General features: G+C 47.1%; 1 protein-coding gene across 1 annotated transcript in view; it reads left to right on the top strand.

Moving 5' to 3' along the window:
- Window positions 1–397: 397 nt before the first annotated feature.
- The window catches only part of LOC122923927 (phospholipid scramblase 2-like), a 31013-nt gene continuing 9803 nt past the window's right edge, over window positions 398–21607 (top strand). The window contains exons 1-4 of the mRNA XM_044274800.1: window positions 398–736; window positions 3873–3926; window positions 4219–4246; window positions 5899–6083. Coding sequence (XP_044130735.1) covers window positions 3879–3926; window positions 4219–4246; window positions 5899–6083 — 261 coding nt within the window. The 5' untranslated portion in view covers window positions 398–736; window positions 3873–3878. The remainder of the gene's footprint in view (window positions 737–3872; window positions 3927–4218; window positions 4247–5898; window positions 6084–21607) is intronic.

The following is a 21607-nucleotide window of genomic DNA, read 5'->3' as shown; positions in this document are numbered from 1 at the left end:
GGTTATTATACAGTGTGGGGTATATAAGGGGTTATTATACAGTGTGGGGTATATAAGGGGTTATTATACAGTGTGGGGTATATAAGGGGTTATTATACAGTGTGGGGTATATAAGGGGTTATTATACAGTGTGGGGGTTATTATACAGTGTGGGGGTATATAAGGGGTTATTATACAGTGTGGGGGTATATAAGAGGTTATTATACAGTGTGGGGTATATAAGGGGTTATTATACAGTGTGGGGGTATATAAGGGGTTATTATACAGTGTGGGGGTATATAAGGCGTTATTATACAGTGTGGGGTATATAAGGGGTTATTATACAGTGTGGGGGTATATAAGGGGTTATTATACAGTGTGGGGTATATAAGGGGTTATTATACAGTGTGGGGTATATAACCGTCATACTGCACCCCCTGTGAGGACACGCCCCATAGAATTCTGGGAACAGCTGGAGCAGGTGCATTGTGGGAGTTGTAGTTCTACAGCAGCCGGGGTGTCGGACCCCTCCCGGCTGGTGTGGCGGCTGATATGACAGAGGTCGGTCACAGTGACGGATATCAGAGAGTCGTCAGCGCAGCGCTCTGTGTAGTAATAACCCTGGCACCATGACACAACACTGTAATGCATTTCCTGGCACTGATCACAACCCCCACCATCCAGTACAACTTCCTGTCACATCCAGAGGCTGCTGAGAAATCAGGAGGAAGAAGTACAGAACTGAAGAGACAGAAAGGTGAGTGCGAATACCGGTCACGATGTAGCAGTGTGGACTGTGTGTATACAGGTCATGGTGTAGCAGTGTCTGGACTGTGTGTATACAGGTCATGGTATAGTAGTGTGCACTGTGTGTATACAGGTCATGGTGTAGCAGTGTCTGGACTGTGTGTGTACAGGTCATGGTGTAGCAGTGTCTGGACTGTGTGTGTACAGGTCATGGTGTAGCAGTGTCTGGACTGTGTGTGTACAGGTCATGGTGTAGTAGTGTCTGGACTGTGTGTATACAGGTCATGGTGTAGTAGTGTCTGGACTGTGTGTATACAGGTCATGGTATAGCAGTGTCCGGACTGTGTGTATACAGGTCATGGTGTAGTAGTGTCTGGACTGTGTGTATACAGGTCATGGTGTAGCAGTGTCCGGACTGTGTGTATACAGGTCATGGTGTAGCAGTGTCTGGACTGTGTGTATATAGGTCATGGTGTAGCAGTGTCTGGACTGTGTGTGTATACAGGTCATGGTGTAGTAGTGTCTGGACTGTGTATACAGGTCATGGTGTAGCAGTGTCTGGACTGTGTGTATACAGGTCATGGTGTAGCAGTGTCTGGACTGTGTGTATACAGGTCATGGTGTAGCAGTGTCTGGACTGTGTGTGTACAGGTCATGGTGTAGCAGTGTCTGGACTGTGTGTATACAGGTCATGGTGTAGTAGTGTCTGGACTGTGTGTATACAGGTCATGGTGTAGCAGTGTCTGGACTGTGTGTGTATACAGGTCATGGTGTAGTAGTGTCTGGACTGTGTATACAGGTCATGGTGTAGCAGTGTCTGGACTGTGTGTATACAGGTCATGGTGTAGCAGTGTCTGGACTGTGTGTATACAGGTCATGGTGTAGCAGTGTCTGGACTGTGTGTGTACAGGTCATGGTGTAGCAGTGTCTGGACTGTGTGTATACAGGTCATGGTGTAGTAGTGTATGGACTGTGTGTATACAGGTCATGGTGTAGCAGTGTCTGGACTGTGTGTGTACAGGTCATGGTGTAGCAGTGTCTGGACTGTGTGTATACAGGTCATGGTGTAGCAGTGTCTGGACTGTGTGTATACAGGTCATGGTGTAGTAGTGTCTGGACTGTGTGTGTATACAGGTCATGGTGTAGTAGTGTCTGGACTGTGTGTATACAGGTCATGGTGTAGCAGTGTCTGGACTGTGTGTATACAGGTCATGGTGTAGCAGTGTCTGGACTGTGTGTGTACAGGTCATGGTGTAGTAGTGTCTGGACTCTGTATATACAGGTCATGGTGTAGCAGTGTCTGGACTGTGTGTATACAGGTCATGGTGTAGCAGTGTCTGGACTGTGTATACAGGTCATGGTGTAGTAGTGTGCACTGTGTGTATACAGGTCATGGTGTAGTAGTGTCTGGACTGTGTGTATACAGTCATGGTGTATCAGTGTCTGGACTGTGTGGTGTACAGGTCATGGTGTAGTAGTGTCTGGACTGTGTGTGTACAGGTCATGGTGTAGTAGTGGTCTGGACTCTGTATATACAGGTCATGGTGTAGCAGTGTCTGGACTGGTGTGTAACAGTCATGGTGTAGGAGTGTTTGGACTGTGTGTATACAGGTCATGGTGTAGTAGTGTCTGGACTGTGTGTATACAGGTCATGGTGTAGCAGTGTCTGGACTGTGTGTATACAGGTCATGGTGTAGTAGTGTCTGGACTGTGTGTATACAGGTCATGGTGTAGCAGTGGCTGGGCTGTGTGTATACAGGTCATGGTGTAGTCAGTGTCTGGACTGTGTGTAGTACAGGTCATGGTGTAGTAGTGTCTGGACTGTGTGTACAGGTCATGGTGTAGCAGTGTCTGGACTGTGTATACAGGTCATGGTGTAGTAGTGTGCACTGTGTGTATACAGGTCATGGTGTAGTAGTGTCTGGACTGTGTGTATACAGGTCATGGTGTAGCAGTGTCTGGACTGTGTGTGTACAGGTCATGGTGTAGTAGTGTCTGGACTGTGTGTGTACAGGTCATGGTGTAGTAGTGTCTGGACTCTGTATATACAGGTCATGGTGTAGCAGTGTCTGGACTGTGTGTGTACAGGTCATGGTGTAGGAGTGTTTGGACTGTGTGTATACAGGTCATGGTGTAGTAGTGTCTGGACTGTGTGTATACAGGTCATGGTGTAGCAGTGTCTGGACTGTGTGTATACAGGTCATGGTGTAGTAGTGTCGGGACTGTGTGTATACAGGTCATGGTGTAGCAGTGTCTGGGCTGTGTGTATACAGGTCATGGTGTAGCAGTGTCTGGACTGTGTGTTACAGGTCATGGTGTAGTAGTGTCTGGACTGTGTGTACAGGTCATGGTGTAGCAGTGTCTGGACTGTGTGTGTACAGGTCATGGTGTAGCAGTGTCTGGACTGTGTGTATACAGGTCATGGTGTAGCAGTGTCTGCACTGTGTGTATACAGGTCATGGTGTAGTAGTGTCTGGACTGTGTGTATACAGGTCATGGTGTAGTAGTGTCTGGACTGTGTGTACAGGTCATGGTGTAGTCTGGACTGTGTGTATACAGGTCATGGTGTAGTCTGGACTGTGTGTATACAGGTCATGGTGTAGCAGTGTCTGGACTGTGTGTGTACAGGTCATGGTGTAGCAGTGTCTGGACTGTGTATACAGGTCATGGTGTAGCAGTGTCTGGACTGTGTGTATACAGGTCATGGTGTAGTAGTGTCTGGACTGTGTGTATACAGGTCATGGTGTAGCAGTGTCTGGACTGTGTGTATACAGGTCATGGTGTAGCAGTGTCTGGACTGTGTGTATACAGGTCATGGTGTAGCAGTGTCTGGACTGTGTGTGTACAGGTCATGGTGTAGCAGTGTCTGGGCTGTGTGTGTACAGGTCATGGTGTAGCAGTGTCTGGACTGTGTGTATACAGGTCATGGTGTAGTAGTGTCTGGACTGTGTGTGTACAGGTCATGGTGTAGTAGTGTCTGGACTGTGTGTATACAGGTCATGGTGTAGTAGTGTCTGGACTGTGTGTATACAGGTCATGGTGTAGCAGTGTCTGGACTGTGTGTGTACAGGTCATGGTGTAGTAGTGTTCACTGTGTGCAGATGGTGTAGTGTCTGGCTCAGTAATGTGACTTTGTCTCACTACAGGTGACTATGGCACACATCGGGTTTGTTCCCCCCGGGCTGCAGGAATTACTTCCGGTGAGATATTGTAAAAAGGGAAGATACTGGATAGCGAGGAGAATGGGAGTGGTTGTGAAAAATAATATAGGTGTGTGATGTGGTGGTCATATTATTGGGAAGGTGATGATGGGGGTTATATGTTTGTTAAAGACCATTCCTGATGCTGCTGTGGAGGTAGTGGTGGTGATGATGGTAGTAGTAGTAGTAGTGATGATGGTAGTAGTAGTGGTGATGATAGCCATGTGATGTCTTTGGTGGTGGTAGTAGTGATGATGATGATGGTGTCACTTTCCTCTCTGCTTTTTTACAGGTCAGTCAGTTCTACATTCATCAGACGTGTAAGTTACCACCACCCTCAGCCTATGTTACACACGTGTCCGTGTCCTATGACAGAAGGTATACCGGTCATCCTATGTTACACACGTGTCCTATGACAGAAGGTATACCGGTCATCCTATGTTACACACGTGTCCTATGACAGAAGGTATACCGGTCAGCCTATGTTACACACGTGTCCGTGTCCTATGACAGAAGGTATAACCGGTCATCCTATGTTACACACGTGTCTGTGTCCTATGGCAGAAGGTATACCGGTCAGCCTATGTTACACACGTGTCTGTGTCCGTGTCCTATGACAGAAGGTACACAGGTCAGCCTATGTTACACACGTGTCCGTGTCCTTTGACAGAAGGTATACCGGTCAGCCTATGTTACACACGTGTCTGTGTCCGTGTCCTATGACAGAAGGTATACCGGTCATCCTATGTTACACACGTGTCCGTGTCCTATGACAGAAGGTATACCGGTCATCCTATGTTACACACGTGTCTGTGTCCTATGGCAGAAGGTATACCGGTCAGCCTATGTTACACACGTGTCCGTGTCCTATGACAGAAGGTATACCGGTCATCCTATGTTACACACGTGTCTGTGTCCTATGGCAGAAGGTATACCGGTCATCCTATGTTACACACGTGTCTGTGTCCTATGGCAGAAGGTATACCGGTCATCCCATGTTACACACGTGTCCTTTGACAGGAGGTATACCGGTCAGCCTATGTTACACACGTGTCCGTGTCCTATGACAGAAGGTATACCGGTCATCCTATGTTACACACGTGTCCGTGTCCTATGACAGAAGGTATACCGGTCAGCCTATGTTACACACGTGTCCGTGTCCTATGACAGAAGGTATACCGGTCATCCTATGTTACACACGTGTCCGTGTCCTATGGCAGAAGGTATACCGGTCATCCTATGTTACACACGTGTCCGTGTCCTATGACAGAAGGTATACCGGTCATCCTATGTTACACATGTGTCCGTGTCCTATGACAGAAGTTATACCGGTCATCCTATGTTACACACGTGTCCGTGTCCTATGACAGAAGGTATACCGGTCAGCCTATGTTACACACGTGTCCGTGTCCTATGACAGAAGGTATACCGGTCAGCCTATGTTACACACGTGTCCGTGTCCTTTGACAGAAGGTATACCGGTCATCCCATGTTACACACGTGTCCTTTGACAGAAGGTATACCGGTCAGCCTATGTTACACACGTGTCCGTGTCCTTTGACAGAAGGTATACCGGTCAGCCTGGTCATGAGCATTTCACAATGTAGGGTCTTGTAGGACATTGAGAGAGTGCAGAACATAGGGTGGAGGATTAAATGATGGTTCTTCATATGTTACATTAGGGAATGTACTTGAGGTCCTTGAGGAAATAGTGCAGACATCTAGACATATAGTGGACATGGTAAGTTGCCCATGGGCTGAACATTATGGACACCACCCATCACAAGACACTAGACAAGGGGAAGATCTCTGGTTGGGAGCCCTGGACTCTGCGTGGAGACCACCTGCTAGTATTTAGGTCTGCTTTCTAGGCTTCCTCTTGTAATGGTGTCCATGCTTGTGCTAGTACAAGGTAAGGGTGATGTACATCTATATGTGGGTATGTGCACTTACCTACTGACTGTTATTGCAGGGAACGGCATGTTCCAGGGTTACTGCACCTACAATTTATCTGGTCCTAATGGACAGCTCGTCTACCAAGCAACAGAGGACCGTGAATGCTGTGGACCTCGGCTAAGTGTCAGGGTCCAGAACATACAAGGCTACAATGTCCTTAACCTTTACATTCCTGCTAACTTCTGCAGCTGGGAAACAAAGGTAAGTCACAAATATGGACTGGGGAGACTGGGGATAACCCAACAATGAGCCCTGCTCTGCAGTGCATGAGCTCATTGGAGTCTACAATTCAGGAAGCATGGGATTCGTGCGATATAAGGTGTAGGTCTGAGGACGAGTGCGATATAAGGTGTAGGTCTGAGGACCAGTGGGCTATGAGGTGTAGGTCTGAGGACCAGTGGGCTATGAGGTGTAGGTCTGAGGACCAGTGCGCTATGAGGTGTAGGTCTGAGGACCAGTGCGCTATGAGGTGTAGGTCTGAGGACCAGTGCGCTATGAGGTGTAGGTCTGAGGACCAGTGCGCTATGAGGTGTAGGTCTGAGGACCAGTGCGCTATGAGGTGTAGGTCTGAGGACCAGTGCGCTATGAGGTGTAGGTCTGAGGACCAGTGCGCTATGAGGTGTAGGTCTGAGGACCAGTGCGCTATGAGGTGTAGGTCTGAGGACCAGTGCGCTATGAGGTGTAGGTCTGAGGACCAGTGCGCTATGAGGTGTAGGTCTGAGGACCAGTGCGCTATGAGGTGTAGGTCTGAGGACCAGTGCGCTATGAGGTGTAGGTCTGAGGACCAGTGCGCTATGAGGTGTAGGTCTGAGGACCAGTGCGCTATGAGGTGTAGGTCTGAGGACCAGTGCGCTATGAGGTGTAGGTCTGAGGACCAGTGCGCTATGAGGTGTAGGTCTGAGGACCAGTGCGCTATGAGGTGTAGGTCTGAGGACCAGTGCGCTATGAGGTGTAGGTCTGAGGACCAGTGCGCTATGAGGTGTAGGTCTGAGGACCAGTGCGCTATGAGGTGTAGGTCTGAGGACCAGTGCGCTATGAGGTGTAGGTCTGAGGACCAGTGGGCTATGAGGTGTAGGTCTGAGGACCAGTGGGCTATGAGGTGTAGGTCTGAGGACCAGTGGGCTATGAGGTGTAGGTCTGAGGACCAGTGGGCTATGAGGTGTAGGTCTGAGGACCAGTGGGCTATGAGGTGTAGGTCTGAGGACCAGTGGGCTATGAGGTGTAGGTCTGAGGACCAGTGGGCTATGAGGTGTAGGTCTGAGGACCAGTGGGCTATGAGGTGTAGGTCTGAGGACCAGTGGGCTATGAGGTGTAGGTCTGAGGACCAGTGGGCTATGAGGTGTAGGTCTGAGGACCAGTGCGCTATGAGGTGTAGGTCTGAGGACCAGTGCGCCATGAGGTGTAGGTCTGAGGACCAGTGCGCCATGAGGTGTAGGTCTGAGGACCAGTGCGCTATGAGGTGTAGGTCTGAGGACCAGTGCGCTATGAGGTGTAGGTCTGAGGACCAGTGCGCTATGAGGTGTAGGTCTGAGGACCAGTGCGCTATGAGGTGTAGGTCTGAGGACCAGTGCGCTATGAGGTGTAGGTCTGAGGACCAGTGCGCTATGAGGTGTAGGTCTGAGGACCAGTATGCTATGAGGTGTAGGTCTGAGGACCAGTATGCTATGAGGTGTAGGTCTGAGGACCAGTGCGCTATGAGGTGTAGGTCTGAGGACCAGTATGCTATGAGGTGTAGGTCTGAGGACCAGTATGCTATGAGGTGTAGGTCTGAGGACCAATGTAATATGAGGTCAAGAACTGGGGTTTGTGTGATATGACGTGTAGGTTTGGGAATTGGTATGATATGAGGATAAGATCTTATGAAAGGTGTGAACGCAGCCAAAGCTAAATGAGATGTCCTATTGGACTGGCAGTCAGAAATATAAGACCTCTCACATACTGCTGATCGTTGGTTTCAGGATGAAAGGCTGATGAAAAGAAAGAGTAATATCCAATTTAGAACAAAAAAAGTCTTCCAAAACTTAGAAACAAATTGTGCCCCATCATCTGACACGATGTTCTCAGAGATACCATGCAGCTGGACTACACGGTCCAGAGAAGACAACATTTTCCCATTAGGCAACTGTTTGAGAGGAACAAGGTAAAACATCTTACTAAATCTATCCACAACCACCCGGACTACTATCCTCATCTGTGACGAAATCCATAGAAAGGTGCAGGGGCGTTGCTAGGGTATCAAAAGACTCGGGGCCCAAGCTCCAATAAATACTGCTCTCCCACCCACACACCGCACTTTCCTGTACTCGCTATACAGCAGCAGGTACCTGTCACATCCAGCGCCTCCAGGTGACGTCTCCTCGAACGTAGATCTTCTCATCATCTTCTCCATTCAGTCCAGACTTCTCTCAGCCTCCTCGTCTCTGCAGAGTGTGACACACGGACATCTCAGCTTTCTCACTGCTCTATCATCATCACACAAACTGGAGCCCCCACAGTGTTACCCTGCTGCTTGCTGTGCCCTCCAATACCCCAAATACTATCCTGAAGAAAAATTAGCCCCGCCCCATAGTAACAGTACTCCTCATAGTTCCACCAATAGTAATTCCCTTCTAGAGTGCCCCCATTAGTAAAACTGCCCCCTACAGTGCCCCCAACAGTAATAATGCTCCACAAGAGCACCTCCATTAGAAGAGCCCTCCAGTATTAATAATGCCCTCACAGAGTCCGCAGTAGAAATAAGGCCCCCTATTGTTCCCCCAGTGGTAATAAAGCTCCCTACAGACCCCTCAGTAGTAATAAGGCCCCCATAGTGCTCTTAGTAGAAATAGACGGATCTATAAGTCCCTCCTATAGAGCCCCCAGTAGTAATAACAACGCCTATAATGTCCCTGGATTTATAATGCCCCTACAGTGCCCCCTGTATTTATACTACCCCCTACTGTTATAATGCTTGCTCTGTAGTGCCCCCTGTATTTATAATGCCCCTGCAATGCTCCCAGAATATATATATTGCCCCTTACTGTTATAATGCTCCCAAGTATTTATATCGCTGCCTACTGTTATAATTCTCACCCTGAAGTGCCCCCAGTATTTATATCGCTCCCTACTATTATAATGCTCGCCCTGAAGTGCCCCCAGTATTTATATTGCTCCCTACTGTTATAATGCCCCTACAGTGCCACTATTATTTATATCACCACCTGCTGCATTACAGTGCCCCCAGTATTTATATCAACCTCCTACTGTTATAATGCTCATCCTGAAGTATCCCCGGTATTTATATCGCCCCCCACTATCATAATGCTCACCCCGAAGTGCCCCCAGCATTTACACTGCTTCCTACTGTTATAACGATCCACCTTAAGTGCCCCTAGTATTTATAATGCTCTCTTTTAAGTGCACCCAGCATTTATGACGCCCCTTTCATTATAATGCTCGCCCTGAAATGCCCTCAGTATTTATAATGCCCACCCTACTGTTATAATACTCACCCTGAAGTGCCCCCAGTATTTATATCACCCTCTACTCTTATAATGCTCACTCTGAAGTGCCCCCAGTATTTATATCACCCTCTACTCTTATAATGCTCACTCTGAAGTGCCCCCAGTATTTATATCAGCCCCTACTGTTATAATGCTCCCCCTGAAGTGCCCCTAGTATTTATATTGCCCCCTACTGTTATAATGCTCACCCTGAAGTGCCCCCAGTATTTATATCGCCCCCTACTGTTATAATGCTTCCCCTGAATTACCCCCAGTATTTATAATTCCCTCTACTGTTATAATGCTCACCCTGAAGTGCCCTCAGTAATTATACTGCCCCTACTGTTATAATGCTCGCCCTGAAGTGCCCTCAGTATTTATATTGCCCCCTACTGTTATAATGGCCCCTGAATTGCCCCCCAGTATTTATATTGCCCCTACTGTTATAATTCTCGCCCCGAAGTGCCCCCAGTAATTATAATGTCCCCTACTGGTATAATGGCCCCTGAAGTGCCCCCAGTATTAATATCAACCCCTACTGTTATAATGCTCACCCTGAAGTGCCTCAGTATTTATATTGCCCCCTACTGTTATAATTCTCACCCTAAAGTGCCCCTAGAATTTATAATGCCCCCTACTGTTATAATGCTCGCCCTGAAGTGCCCCCAGTATTTATATCGCCTCCTACTGTTATAATGGCCCCTGAATTTCCCCCAGTATTTATAATTCCCTCTACTGTTATAATAGACCCTGAAGTGCCCCCAGTATTCATACTGCCCCTACTGTTATAATAGACCCTGAAGTGCCCCCAGTATTTATATCGCCTCCTACTGTTATAATGCTCACCCTGAAGTGCCCCCAGTATTTATATCGCCTCCTACTGTTATAATGCTCACCCTGAAGTGCCCCCAGTATTTATATCGCCTCCTACTGTTATAATGCTCAACCTAAAGTGCCCCCAGTATTTATATTGCTTCCTACTGTTATAATGCTCACCCTGAAGTGCCCCCAGTATTTATATCGCCTCCTACTGTTATAATGCTCACCCTAAAGTGCCCCCAGTATTTATATCGCCTTCTACTGTTATAATGCTCACCCTGAAGTGCCCCTAGTATTTATATTGCCCCCTACTGTTATAATGCTCACCCTGAAGTGCCCCCAGTATTTATATCGCCCCCTACTGTTATAATGCTTCCCCTGAATTACCCCCAGTATTTATAATTCCCTCTACTGTTATAATGCTCACCCTGAAGTGCCCTCAGTAATTATACTGCCCCTACTGTTATAATGCTCGCCCTGAAGTGCCCTCAGTATTTATATTGCCCCCTACTGTTATAATGGCCCCTGAATTGCCCCCCAGTATTTATATTGCCCCTACTGTTATAATTCTCGCCCCGAAGTGCCCCCAGTAATTATAATGTCCCCTACTGGTATAATGGCCCCTGAAGTGCCCCCAGTATTAATATCAACCCCTACTGTTATAATGCTCACCCTGAAGTGCCTCAGTATTTATATTGCCCCCTACTGTTATAATTCTCACCCTAAAGTGCCCCTAGAATTTATAATGCCCCCTACTGTTATAATGCTCGCCCTGAAGTGCCCCCAGTATTTATATCGCCTCCTACTGTTATAATGGCCCCTGAATTTCCCCCAGTATTTATAATTCCCTCTACTGTTATAATAGACCCTGAAGTGCCCCCAGTATTCATACTGCCCCTACTGTTATAATAGACCCTGAAGTGCCCCCAGTATTTATATCGCCTCCTACTGTTATAATGCTCACCCTGAAGTGCCCCCAGTATTTATATCGCCTCCTACTGTTATAATGCTCAACCTAAAGTGCCCCCAGTATTTATATCGCCTCCTACTGTTATAATGCTCACCCTGAAGTGCCCCCAGTATTTATATCGCCTCCTACTGTTATAATGCTCACCCTAAAGTCCCCCCAGTATTTATATCGCCTTCTACTGTTATAATGCTCACCCTGAAGTGCCCCCAGTATTTATATCGCCTTCTACTGTTATAATGCTCACCCTGAAGTGCCCCCAGTATTTATATTGCCCCTACTGTTATAATTCTCGCCCCGAAGTGCCCCCAGTAATTATAATGTCCCCTACTGGTATAATGCTCACCCTGAAGTGCCCCCAGTATTTATATCGCCTCCTACTGTTATAATGCTCACCCTGAAGTGCCCCCAGTATTTATATCGCCTCCTACTGTTATAATGCTCACCCTGAAGTGCCCCCAGTATTTATATCGCCCCCTACTGTTATAATGGCAATTGTACAAATAGGGTGAGACCTCGCAGCGCATCAGACGTTTACTTTTATAGTAACTAATACAATTGGTCCTTCTGACCTAAATACGTCTTTTTATATACGAGCTGTTTCTTTAACAAACTGCAGAACCTCTTTAAGTCTTTTGTCTGTTTTAGATATCTCATAACTCTTAGTTGCATTCCAGTCTCTGACGTGGTTTATCAACTCGCCTGGAAAGAAGAGACACGGCAGCTGCAATGTCTGGACGTGTAGTGGTGGCAATGTAGAGAAGTGCCCGCACATTGGATGTGAGAAGACCTTCTAACTTTGGATAGGCTGCTTCCATAGGTCTGCTTGTTCCTTTGGCCTCTGTCATGTTGAATTGCTGAACTCCATTTTTGCACTCTGGTTTAACAGGAAACGTCCATCTTTCTCACGCTGGATGTCAATTCCAAGATAATATGTCCCTTCACCTACTGTAGGTCTTTAGTTTCGAAGTGCTTATTGAGTACTCCTGGTAACTTTGCAATTTCATCGCTGTTCTTGTGAGCAATGATCAGGTCATCCACATAAATTAGCAGATACATCCATTCAGCGTCTACTTGTTTAGTGTATTGGCACGGATCAGCTTTGCTTCTTGTAAATCCTCCATCTAGTAGAACTTGATTAATCTTCACGTTCCATGCTCGAGCTGATTGTTTAAGGCTTTGCAGACAAGGTGCCCTTGTCCCTTTTTCACATATCCTTCTGGCTGAGACATGTACATTTCTTCATCAATATCACCACCTTCTCCAATACCACTGTCATAAGTGTTCGGAAAGTACTTTGTTTAGCAACTGGAGCAAAAGTAGCATCATAGTCCTCACCGAACTTCTGTGAGTAACCTTTAGCAGCCAGCCTTGCCTTGTACCGACAGACTTTACCTTCAGAGTTACATTTGCATCCTATGGCATGTTTACTGTGAGGTAGCTCTAAAAGTGTCCATGTCTGGAGATCATTGAGTGATGTAATTTCTTCATCAGCGGCTTTATTCCACATTTGTTTCTCCTGCATTGGGAGTTTCTGCATCTCTTTCCATGAACCTGGCTCTGCAAGCTATGCAAGATAGACGTTCAGCTGGAAGACCTTCATTGCTTCTGGTTGATCTTCTGACTGAAGGTATCTCTGGTTCAGTTTGAACGGCTCTGCGAGCTATGAAAGATAGACGTTCAGCTGGAACACCTTTATTGGTTCTGGTTGATCTTCTGACTGAAGGTATCTCTGGTTCAGTTTGAACGGCTCTGCGAGCTATGTAAGATAGACGTTCAGCTGGAACACCTTTATTTGTTCTGGTTGATCTTCTGACTGAAGGTATCTCTGGTTCAGTTTGAACGGCTCTGCAAGCTATGTAAGATAGACGTTCAGCTGGAAGACCTTCATTGCTTCTGGTTGATCTTCTGACTGAAGGTATCTCTGGTTCAGTTTGAACGGCTCTGCAAGCTATGCAAGATAGACGTTCAGCTGGAAGACCTTCATTGCTTCTGGTTGATCTTCTGACTGAAGGTATCTCTGGTTCAGTTTGAACGGCTCTGTGAGCTATGTAAGATAGATGTTCAGCTGGAGCACCTTTATTGCTTCTGGTTGATCTTCTGACTGCAGGTATCTCTGGTTCAGTTTGAACCGCTCTGCGAGCTATGTAAGATAGACGTTCAACTGGAGCACCTTTATTGGTTGTGGTTGATCTTCTGACTGACGGTATCTCTGGTTCAGTTTAAATGGCTCTGTGAGCTATCTAAGATAGACGTTCAGCTGGAGCACCTTTATTGGTTGTGGTTGATCTTCTGACTGAAGGTATCTCTGGTTCAGTTTGAACGGCTCTGCGAGCTATGTAAGATAGACGTTCAGCTGGAGCACCTTTATTGGTTCTGGTTGATCTTCTGACTGCAGGTATCTCTGGTTCAGTTTGAACCGCTCTGCGAGCTATGTAAGATAGACGTTCAACTGGAGCACCTTTATTGGTTGTGGTTGATCTTCTGACTGACGGTATCTCTGGTTCAGTTTAAATGACTCTGTGAGCTATCTAAGATAGACGTTCAGCTGGAGCACCTTTATTGGTTGTGGTTGATCTTCTGACTGAAGGTATCTCTGGTTCAGTTTGAACGGCTCTGCGAGCTATGTAAGATAGACGTTCAGCTGGAGCACCTTTATTGGTTCTGGTTGATCTTCTGACTGAAGGTATCTCTGGTTCAGTTTGAACGGCTCTGCAAGCTATGCAAGATAGACGTTCAGCTGGAAGACCTTCATTGCTTCTGGTTGATCTTCTGACTGAAGGTATCTCTGGTTCAGTTTGAACGGCTCTGTGAGCTATGTAAGATAGACGTTCAGCTGGAGCACCTTTATTGCTTCTGGTTGATCTTCTGACTGCAGGTATCTCTGGTTCAGTTTGAACCGCTCTGCGAGCTATGTAAGATAGACGTTCAACTGGAGCACCTTTATTGGTTGTGGTTGATCTTCTGACTGACGGTATCTCTGGTTCAGTTTAAATGGCTCTGTGAGCTATGTAAGATAGACGTTCAGCTGGAGCACCTTTATTGCTTCTGGTTGATCTTCTGACTGCAGGTATCTCTGGTTCAGTTTGAACCGCTCTGCGAGCTATGTAAGATAGACGTTCAACTGGAGCACCTTTATTGGTTGTGGTTGATCTTCTGACTGACGGTATCTCTGGTTCAGTTTAAATGGCTCTGTGAGCTATCTAAGATAGACGTTCAGCTGGAGCACCTTTATTGGTTGTGGTTGATCTTCTGACTGAAGGTATCTCTGGTTCAGTTTGAACGGCTCTGCGAGCTATGTAAGATAGACGTTCAGCTGGAGCACCTTTATTGGTTCTGGTTGATCTTCTGACTGCAGGTATCTCTGGTTCAGTTTGAACCGCTCTGCGAGCTATGTAAGATAGACGTTCAACTGGAGCACCTTTATTGGTTGTGGTTGATCTTCTGACTGACGGTATCTCTGGTTCAGTTTGAAATGACTCTGTGAAGCTATCTAAGATAGACGTTCAGCTGGAGCACCTTTATTGGTTGTGGTTGATCTTCTGACTGAAGGTATCTCTGGTTCAGTTTGAACGGCTCTGCGAGCTATGTAAGATAGACGTTCAGCTGGAGCACCTTTATTGCTTCTGGTTGATCTTCTGACTGCAGGTATCTCTGGTTCAGTTTGAACCGCTCTGCGAGCTATGTAAGATAGACGTTCAACTGGAGCACCTTTATTGGTTGTGGTTGATCTTCTGACTGACGGTATCTCTGGTTCAGTTTAAATGGCTCTGTGAGCTATGTAAGATAGACGTTCAGCTGGAGCACCTTTATTGCTTCTGGTTGATCTTCTGACTGAAGGTATCTCTGGTTCAGTTTGAACGGCTCTGAGAGCTATGTAAGATAGACGTTCAGCTGGAGCACCTTTATTGGTTGTGGTTGATCTTCTGACTGAAGGTATCTCTGGTTCAGTTTAAATGGCTCTGTGAGCTATGTAAGATAGACGTTCAGCTGGAGAACCTTTATTGGTTGTGGTTGATCTTCTGACTGACGGTATCTCTGGTTCAGTTTAAATGGCTCTGTGAGCTATGTAAGATAGACGTTCAGCTGGAGCACCTGTATTGCTTCTGGTTGATCTTCTGACTGAAGGTATCTCTGGTTCAGTTTGAACGGCTCTGCGAGCTATGTAAGATAGACGTTCAGCTGGAGCACCTTTATTGCTTCTGGTTGATCTTCTAACTGAAGGTATCTCCTGTAATGCTCCTGTAAGGCTACTTTCACACTTGCGTTTAGAGCGGATCCGTCTGAGACGGATCCACTCATATAATGCAGACGATGGATCCGTTCAGAATGGATCCATCTGCATTATATTGTAAAAAAAAAAACATTGCTTACCGGTAATCGTTTTTCTCGATACCCATAATGGCACCCTGTGCGACTCAGGACCTCCCATCAGGACAGGAAACCTGAGAAGATAAAAAGGACACACCTCCACCCAACACCAGTGGAAGAAATAAATTGTTCTCCGGAGAGAAATGGCAAAGGGTTAAAGACCCTTTTTTTTATTTATTTTTTGCTGCTTATATCTATATTACTTCATATAGACCTGGCAAAATGCTATATATATATATATATATATATATATATATATATATGTAATCTACCTGGGGAGGGAAATATCGGGTGCCGTCATGGGTATCGAGAAAAACAATTACCGGTAAGCAATGTTGTTTTCCCCACACCCATGACGACACCCTGTGCGAGATAAACTATAAGTAGAACCCGGGGGGGCAACAGCCTGAAGGACTTTTTCCCCCAAAAAAGCATCAGAATGGAGCTGCAGTCTGTAATGTTTAAGAAAGGTATGCAGGGAGCTCCAGGTAGCCGCCCTGCAAATCTGGGCTAAAGATACATCAGCTCTTTCAGCCCACGAGGTTGACACTGCCCTAGTAGAATGGGCCCCAAAACCTGAAGGAGGGGGGAGACCCAGGGAAATATAAGCTCTAGCTATGGCCTTCTTCACCCATCTAGCAATAACCCCGCGGGATGCTTTTTTCCCCTTATTTCCTCCTAAAAACTGGACCAGGAGGTTCTCGTCCTTTCTCCAAGGAGCCGTAACATCTAAGTAAACTAACAAGCATCTCTTAACGTCCAGGCAATGAAACCTTTCCTCCAAGCTATTGGAGGGGTTAGGAAAAAAGGAAGGCAACACAATGTCTTGGCTCCTATGAAAATCGGAGACAACCTTGGGAAGGAAAGAAGGCAGGGGCCTGATAACTATTTGGTTATCCTGGATGATCGTATAGGGCGGAAATGCCGAGAAGGCCTGGATCTCCGAGATCCTCCTAGCAGAGGTAATAGCCAGGAGGAAAGCCATTTTAATGGATAAAATGTCAATAGGGACCTCTAATAAGGGCTCAAAGGGTCTATCGGTTAGGGCCGTCAAGACCCTGTTCAGGTCCCAAGGAGGGGAAAAAGGTCTAACAGAAGGACAGATTCTGGCAGCGACAGAAAGGAAACGCTTGACCCACGGGTGGATTGCTAATTGGAAGTCAAAAAAGTAGCTCAAGGCCGACACCTGGACTTTTAAGGTGGAGGCCTTGAGCCCTTTGTCTAAGCCCGCTTGTAAAAAGTCTAAAATCTTAGGGATTTCTGGAGGACTAAATGGATCAGGGCTAGAACCTAGAAAGGAAGAAAAGACATTCCAAACCCTATTATACTTCCTAGCTGTTGGGGGCTACCATGATTATGGTGGCTCCCTCCCTCCGCACTTTCTTCAGAACCTGCGGAATTAGGGAAATAGGTGGGAAGGCATAGCTGAGTTCCTGGCTCCAATCCTGAGCCAGACTGTCTACCGCTGTAGGATTCTCTGTATAATTTAGGGAGAAGAATCTCTGTGTCTTCCTGTTTTTCCGGGTGGCAAAGAGGTCTATAGATGGGGTCCCAAACTTTGGGAAAAAATCTCCTCGTTCAGACTCCACTCTGCCTGACTGAGCTGTACTCGGCTTAGAAAGTCGGCCACCGTATTCTCTTTCCCTTTCAAATGTATTGCGGATAAGGTCAGGTTCCTGTCTTCCGCCATTTTGAAAATTTCCTGGCAGAGGAAGATTAGGGATGGTACTTTTGTTCCGCCCTGATGATTTACATAGGCCACTGTCGTTGAATTGTCTGAGTAAAAGACCAACTTCCTGTTGGAGACCTCTGGAACTGCCACCTTTAGTACTCTTTCTACTGCCTTGAGCTCCTTGTAATTTGACGTGCAGTCCCGGGTTCTTAAATCCCATCTTCCCTGCCAGTATTTTCCCCCTGAATGAGCTCCCCAACCCCACGGACTGGCATCTGTCGTTATCAGCATGGGTTCCATGAAGGACCAAGGCATTCCTACCGAGAGGTTCTTCTCGGACGTCCACCACAGAAGGGAGTACCTTGCTCCAGAGGAGAGATGAAATTTTTCCTCTAGTGTTTGAGGAAGACCATTCCAATTCTTCAAGATGTCCGACTGTAACGGTCTTGTGTGGATCTGTGCGAATGGTACGGCTGGAATTGTAGCCGTCAGGTGCCTCAGTACTGCCATCGCCTCTCTGATGGAACATCGGAAGGACCGGAAAAGGAACCACACATGCTCTATTGTTGAGGACACTTTCTTCTGAGGGAGGAATGTCTTCTGAGCCGTGGAATCTAGCTGCATTCCTAAAAAGGTGCAAATTTGAGAAGGGGTTAGACAAGACTTCTCCTGATTCATCTTCCATCCCAGATCCTTCAACAGAGAGCACACCAGGACGAGCTCTGTTTGTAACTGCTCCCTTGTTTGGGCCACGAAAAAAAAATCGTCCAGATAAGGTACAACTACTATCCCAGACGATCGAAGGAATGCCACCATCTCCGCCACAACCTTGGTGAAAATTCTCGGGGTTTGAGACCCCAAACGGAAGTGCCCTGTATTGCAGGTGTAGAAGTTGGCCCTTTACTTGAACAGCCGTCCTTAAATACTTTTGTGAGGAAGAGTGAATTGGGATGTGATAATAGGCATCCTCTAAGTCTATACTTGCCATCCAGCAACCTTGGTATAACAGGTCTAAAGACGACTTTATAGTTTCCATCCGGAACTTCTTGTATCTCAGGAATTTGTTTAGCCGTTTTAGGTTCAGAATCATCCGAAAAGAACCGTTGGGTTTCTTTATTAAAAAGAGTGGGGAGTAGAACCCCCTGCCCTCCTCCTTCTTTGGGACTTGGCAAACAACCCCTTTGTCCAACAATAACTGAACCTCTCTCTCCAGAACTGTGGACTTTAGAGGATCCTTTGGAGTTGGAGTATGGGTGAAAAAGACTTGGGGATAAGAGCGGAACTCCAACCTGAATCCCTCCGCTATCCCCCCCAAAACCCACTTGTTCTGGGTGACGTTCGCCCAAGCCGGGAGAAAGGCAGAGAGTCTTCCCCCAACCTGGAGTCTGGAGTCATTGCTTGTCCTTTGGTTTGCTATCCTGGGTTTTAAAAAGGAAGCCGCTAGTTTTTCTTGGAAATCTATCCCTTTCCTTCCTATCGTATGGTTTACCCCTTTGTTTTCTAAAGCCCTGCTGGGGTCTACGAAAAAAGGGAGTCTTCTGAGGGACCGGAAAACCTTTTTTCTTGTCGGATGCCTTCTCCAAGATGTCATCCAGGGAGGACCCAAATAATCTATCGCCCTCACACGGAAGGGCACAGAGTCTGGCCTTAGACCCCTGGTCACCCTTCCATGATCTAAGCCAAATAGCTCTTCTTGCCGCATTCGTCATAGCTGAAGATTTGGCGGCAAAGCGCATAACATCCGTAGAAGCATCCATTAGAAAATCCGCCGCTTTAGCAAAGGTGGGAAGAGAAGCTAAGATTTCCTCCCTAGGCTTCAATCCACAATCTTAAGGACAGGGATAGCCAAGTGGCTGCAACCGCGGGTCTAAGACAAGTAGCGGAAGTTTCCCACGGCAGTTTTAGGTAAATATCTGCTTTCTTATCTAACGGGTCCGAAAGGCAACCCAGATCATCAAAGGGGAGGGCAGATCTCTTAGCTATCTTAGCGACTGGAGCATCTACCGTAGGGGCCCTATCCCAGTGGAGGAAACTTTCTTCATAAGGATATTTCCTTTTCACCAAGGAGGGTAAGAAAAATTTTCTATCAGGATTTTTCCATTCCCTATTAATGATCGCTTGCATGTTCTCATGAATAGGGAAGACCCTATGTTTTTTAGGGCCTAATGCCTGAAAGGCCTGGTCCGCAACTGATCTAGTCTGCTTAACGTCTTCCAACTGCATAGTTGCTCTGACCGCTTTTAGTAATGGTTGCGTATCCTCAGGGGAAAAGAAGGATCTCCCTGAATAATCTTCATCCGAAGAGTCCGATAGTTGTCCGGATTCTTTGCCATCGTCGGATGAATCCAATTCAATACTGTCATACTCTGTATCCCTCCCTGGTCTATCTGGGGACCTGGCACGGCTTTTACTGAATGCTTTAAAGGATGCCTTGATAATAGACTTCATGGACTTAGTGAGGGTCTGGGATTGTTCTGCTACCAGTTTATCTATACATGTTGAGCATAACGCCTTCTGATAAGATGCAGATAGGGACGTTTTACATTCCGCACATTCCCTGTGCTTTGTCTTGGAAGACGATTTTTTAGGTGGCTTAGGGATCTAAAAGGGAGACAATCATATGAAACACCACATTAGAAATAAAAAGGAACGCTCTCACCCATTGAAGCTTTTTCCTTTTTCCCCATCCTCAGACCAATACCGGACTTGGAGGCCTCAAGGGTTCCTGGGGTTCAGCGCGTCCTTCTGTAGGCTCCGACATGATGCAAACCAGGATCGCTACGCGGCACATCCAAATTGTGCCCCAGCTGGCTGCCGGAACCTGCCGCTGTTTTGTATTTTAAAAGACTCGCTTCGGCCTCTACTTCCGGGTCCTGCAGGGCTGAAGCTCCGCCCCCCCGCCGACATCATCCTCAGGAGATGGCCCCGCGCATGCGCATAGGCGCACGGACACCATCTTGGTGTCCGGAAGCCGCTCCCCATAACTACCGCTCCCCAGGGATAGGCCTTCCCACGGCATACAGCCACAGACTTTCCCCAGCTCCGGTGTCTTGGAGGTACGTCTTCAGCATCAGCTGCTTCTCAGGATCTCCCATCCGGAGGACAGGAAACCTGAACTGGTGTTGGGTGGAGGTGTGTCCTTTTTATCTTCTCAGGTTTCCTGTCCTGATGGGAGGTCCTGAGTCGCACAGGGTGCCGTCATGGGTGAGGGGAAAAATTCTAAGTGTGAAAGTAGCCGCAGACGGATCCGTCCAGACTTTACATTGAAAGTCAATGGGGGACGGATCCGTTTGAAAATTGAGCCATATGGTGTCATCTTCAAACGGATCCGTCCCCATTGACTTACATTGCAAGTCTGGACGGATCCGTTTGCCTCCGCACGGCCAGGCTGCAAGCAGCATTCAGGTGTTCGTCTGCTGAGCGGAGGACAGACGGTGCCAGACTGAGGCATTCTGAGCGGATCCGCATCCACTCAGAATGCATTAGGGCTGGACGGATGCGTTCGGGGCCGCTTGTGAGCCCCTTCAAACGGAACTCACAAGTGGAGCCCCGAACGCTAATGTGGAAGTAGCCTAATTTGCCCACTGGCTCCTGGTATTGCCCATACGGCTCAGGTAGGTGAGTGTTAGGTCCCCGAGCTACTTGAGAAACCTTGGCGCGGTGCCCGGGCTCAGATATGGCCTACACCGTAGGACATGTTGGCTAATCTCTCAATTTTAAAATCAGTTTGAGGGTTTAGTGAGACCGCAGAGTGCACCGGACTTTGCTATTATTTTGTTATATTGATCATCACATCCACATAATTGCCATCTTGTGTAGGATGTCTATTGTGGTACTTGTGGTTCGCTGCGGGCATCCTCCACTGTATGCATTATGCATTTTTGCTGGGGATCGTCATTAGCAATGGGCCACAAGTGCAGGATTTGCTCCCCTATATATATGCACAGCTGCATGTGGGTTTGAGCACCTCCTGCTAATACCGCGCCATTCTTTTCAGTTTGTATCTCTGGTTCAGTTTGAACGGCTCTGCGAGCTATGTAAGATAGAAGTTCAGCTAGAGCACCTTTATTGGTTGTGGTTGATCTTCTGACTGACGGTATCTCTGGTTCAGTTTGAATGGTTCTGTGAGCTATGTAAGATAGACGTTCAGCTAGAGCACCTTTATTGGTTGTGGTTGATCTTCTGAATGAAGGTATCTCTGGTTCAGTTTGAACGGCTCTGCGAGCTATGTAAGATAGACGTTCAGCTAGAGCACCTTCATTGCTTCTGGTTGATCTTCTGACTGAAGGTATCTCTGGTTCAGTTTGAACGGCTCTGCGAGCTATGTAAGATAGACGTTCAGCTGGAACACATTATTGGTTGTGGTTGATCTTCTGACTGACGGTATCTCTGGTTCAGTTTGAATGGTTCTGTG

This window comes from Bufo gargarizans, unplaced genomic scaffold (assembly GCF_014858855.1).
Source record: "Bufo gargarizans isolate SCDJY-AF-19 unplaced genomic scaffold, ASM1485885v1 original_scaffold_2076_pilon, whole genome shotgun sequence".
Taxonomy (NCBI): domain Eukaryota; kingdom Metazoa; phylum Chordata; class Amphibia; order Anura; family Bufonidae; genus Bufo; species Bufo gargarizans.
Note: the sequence above shows the minus strand (reverse complement) of the source record. Positions and strands in the feature narration are given on the sequence as shown.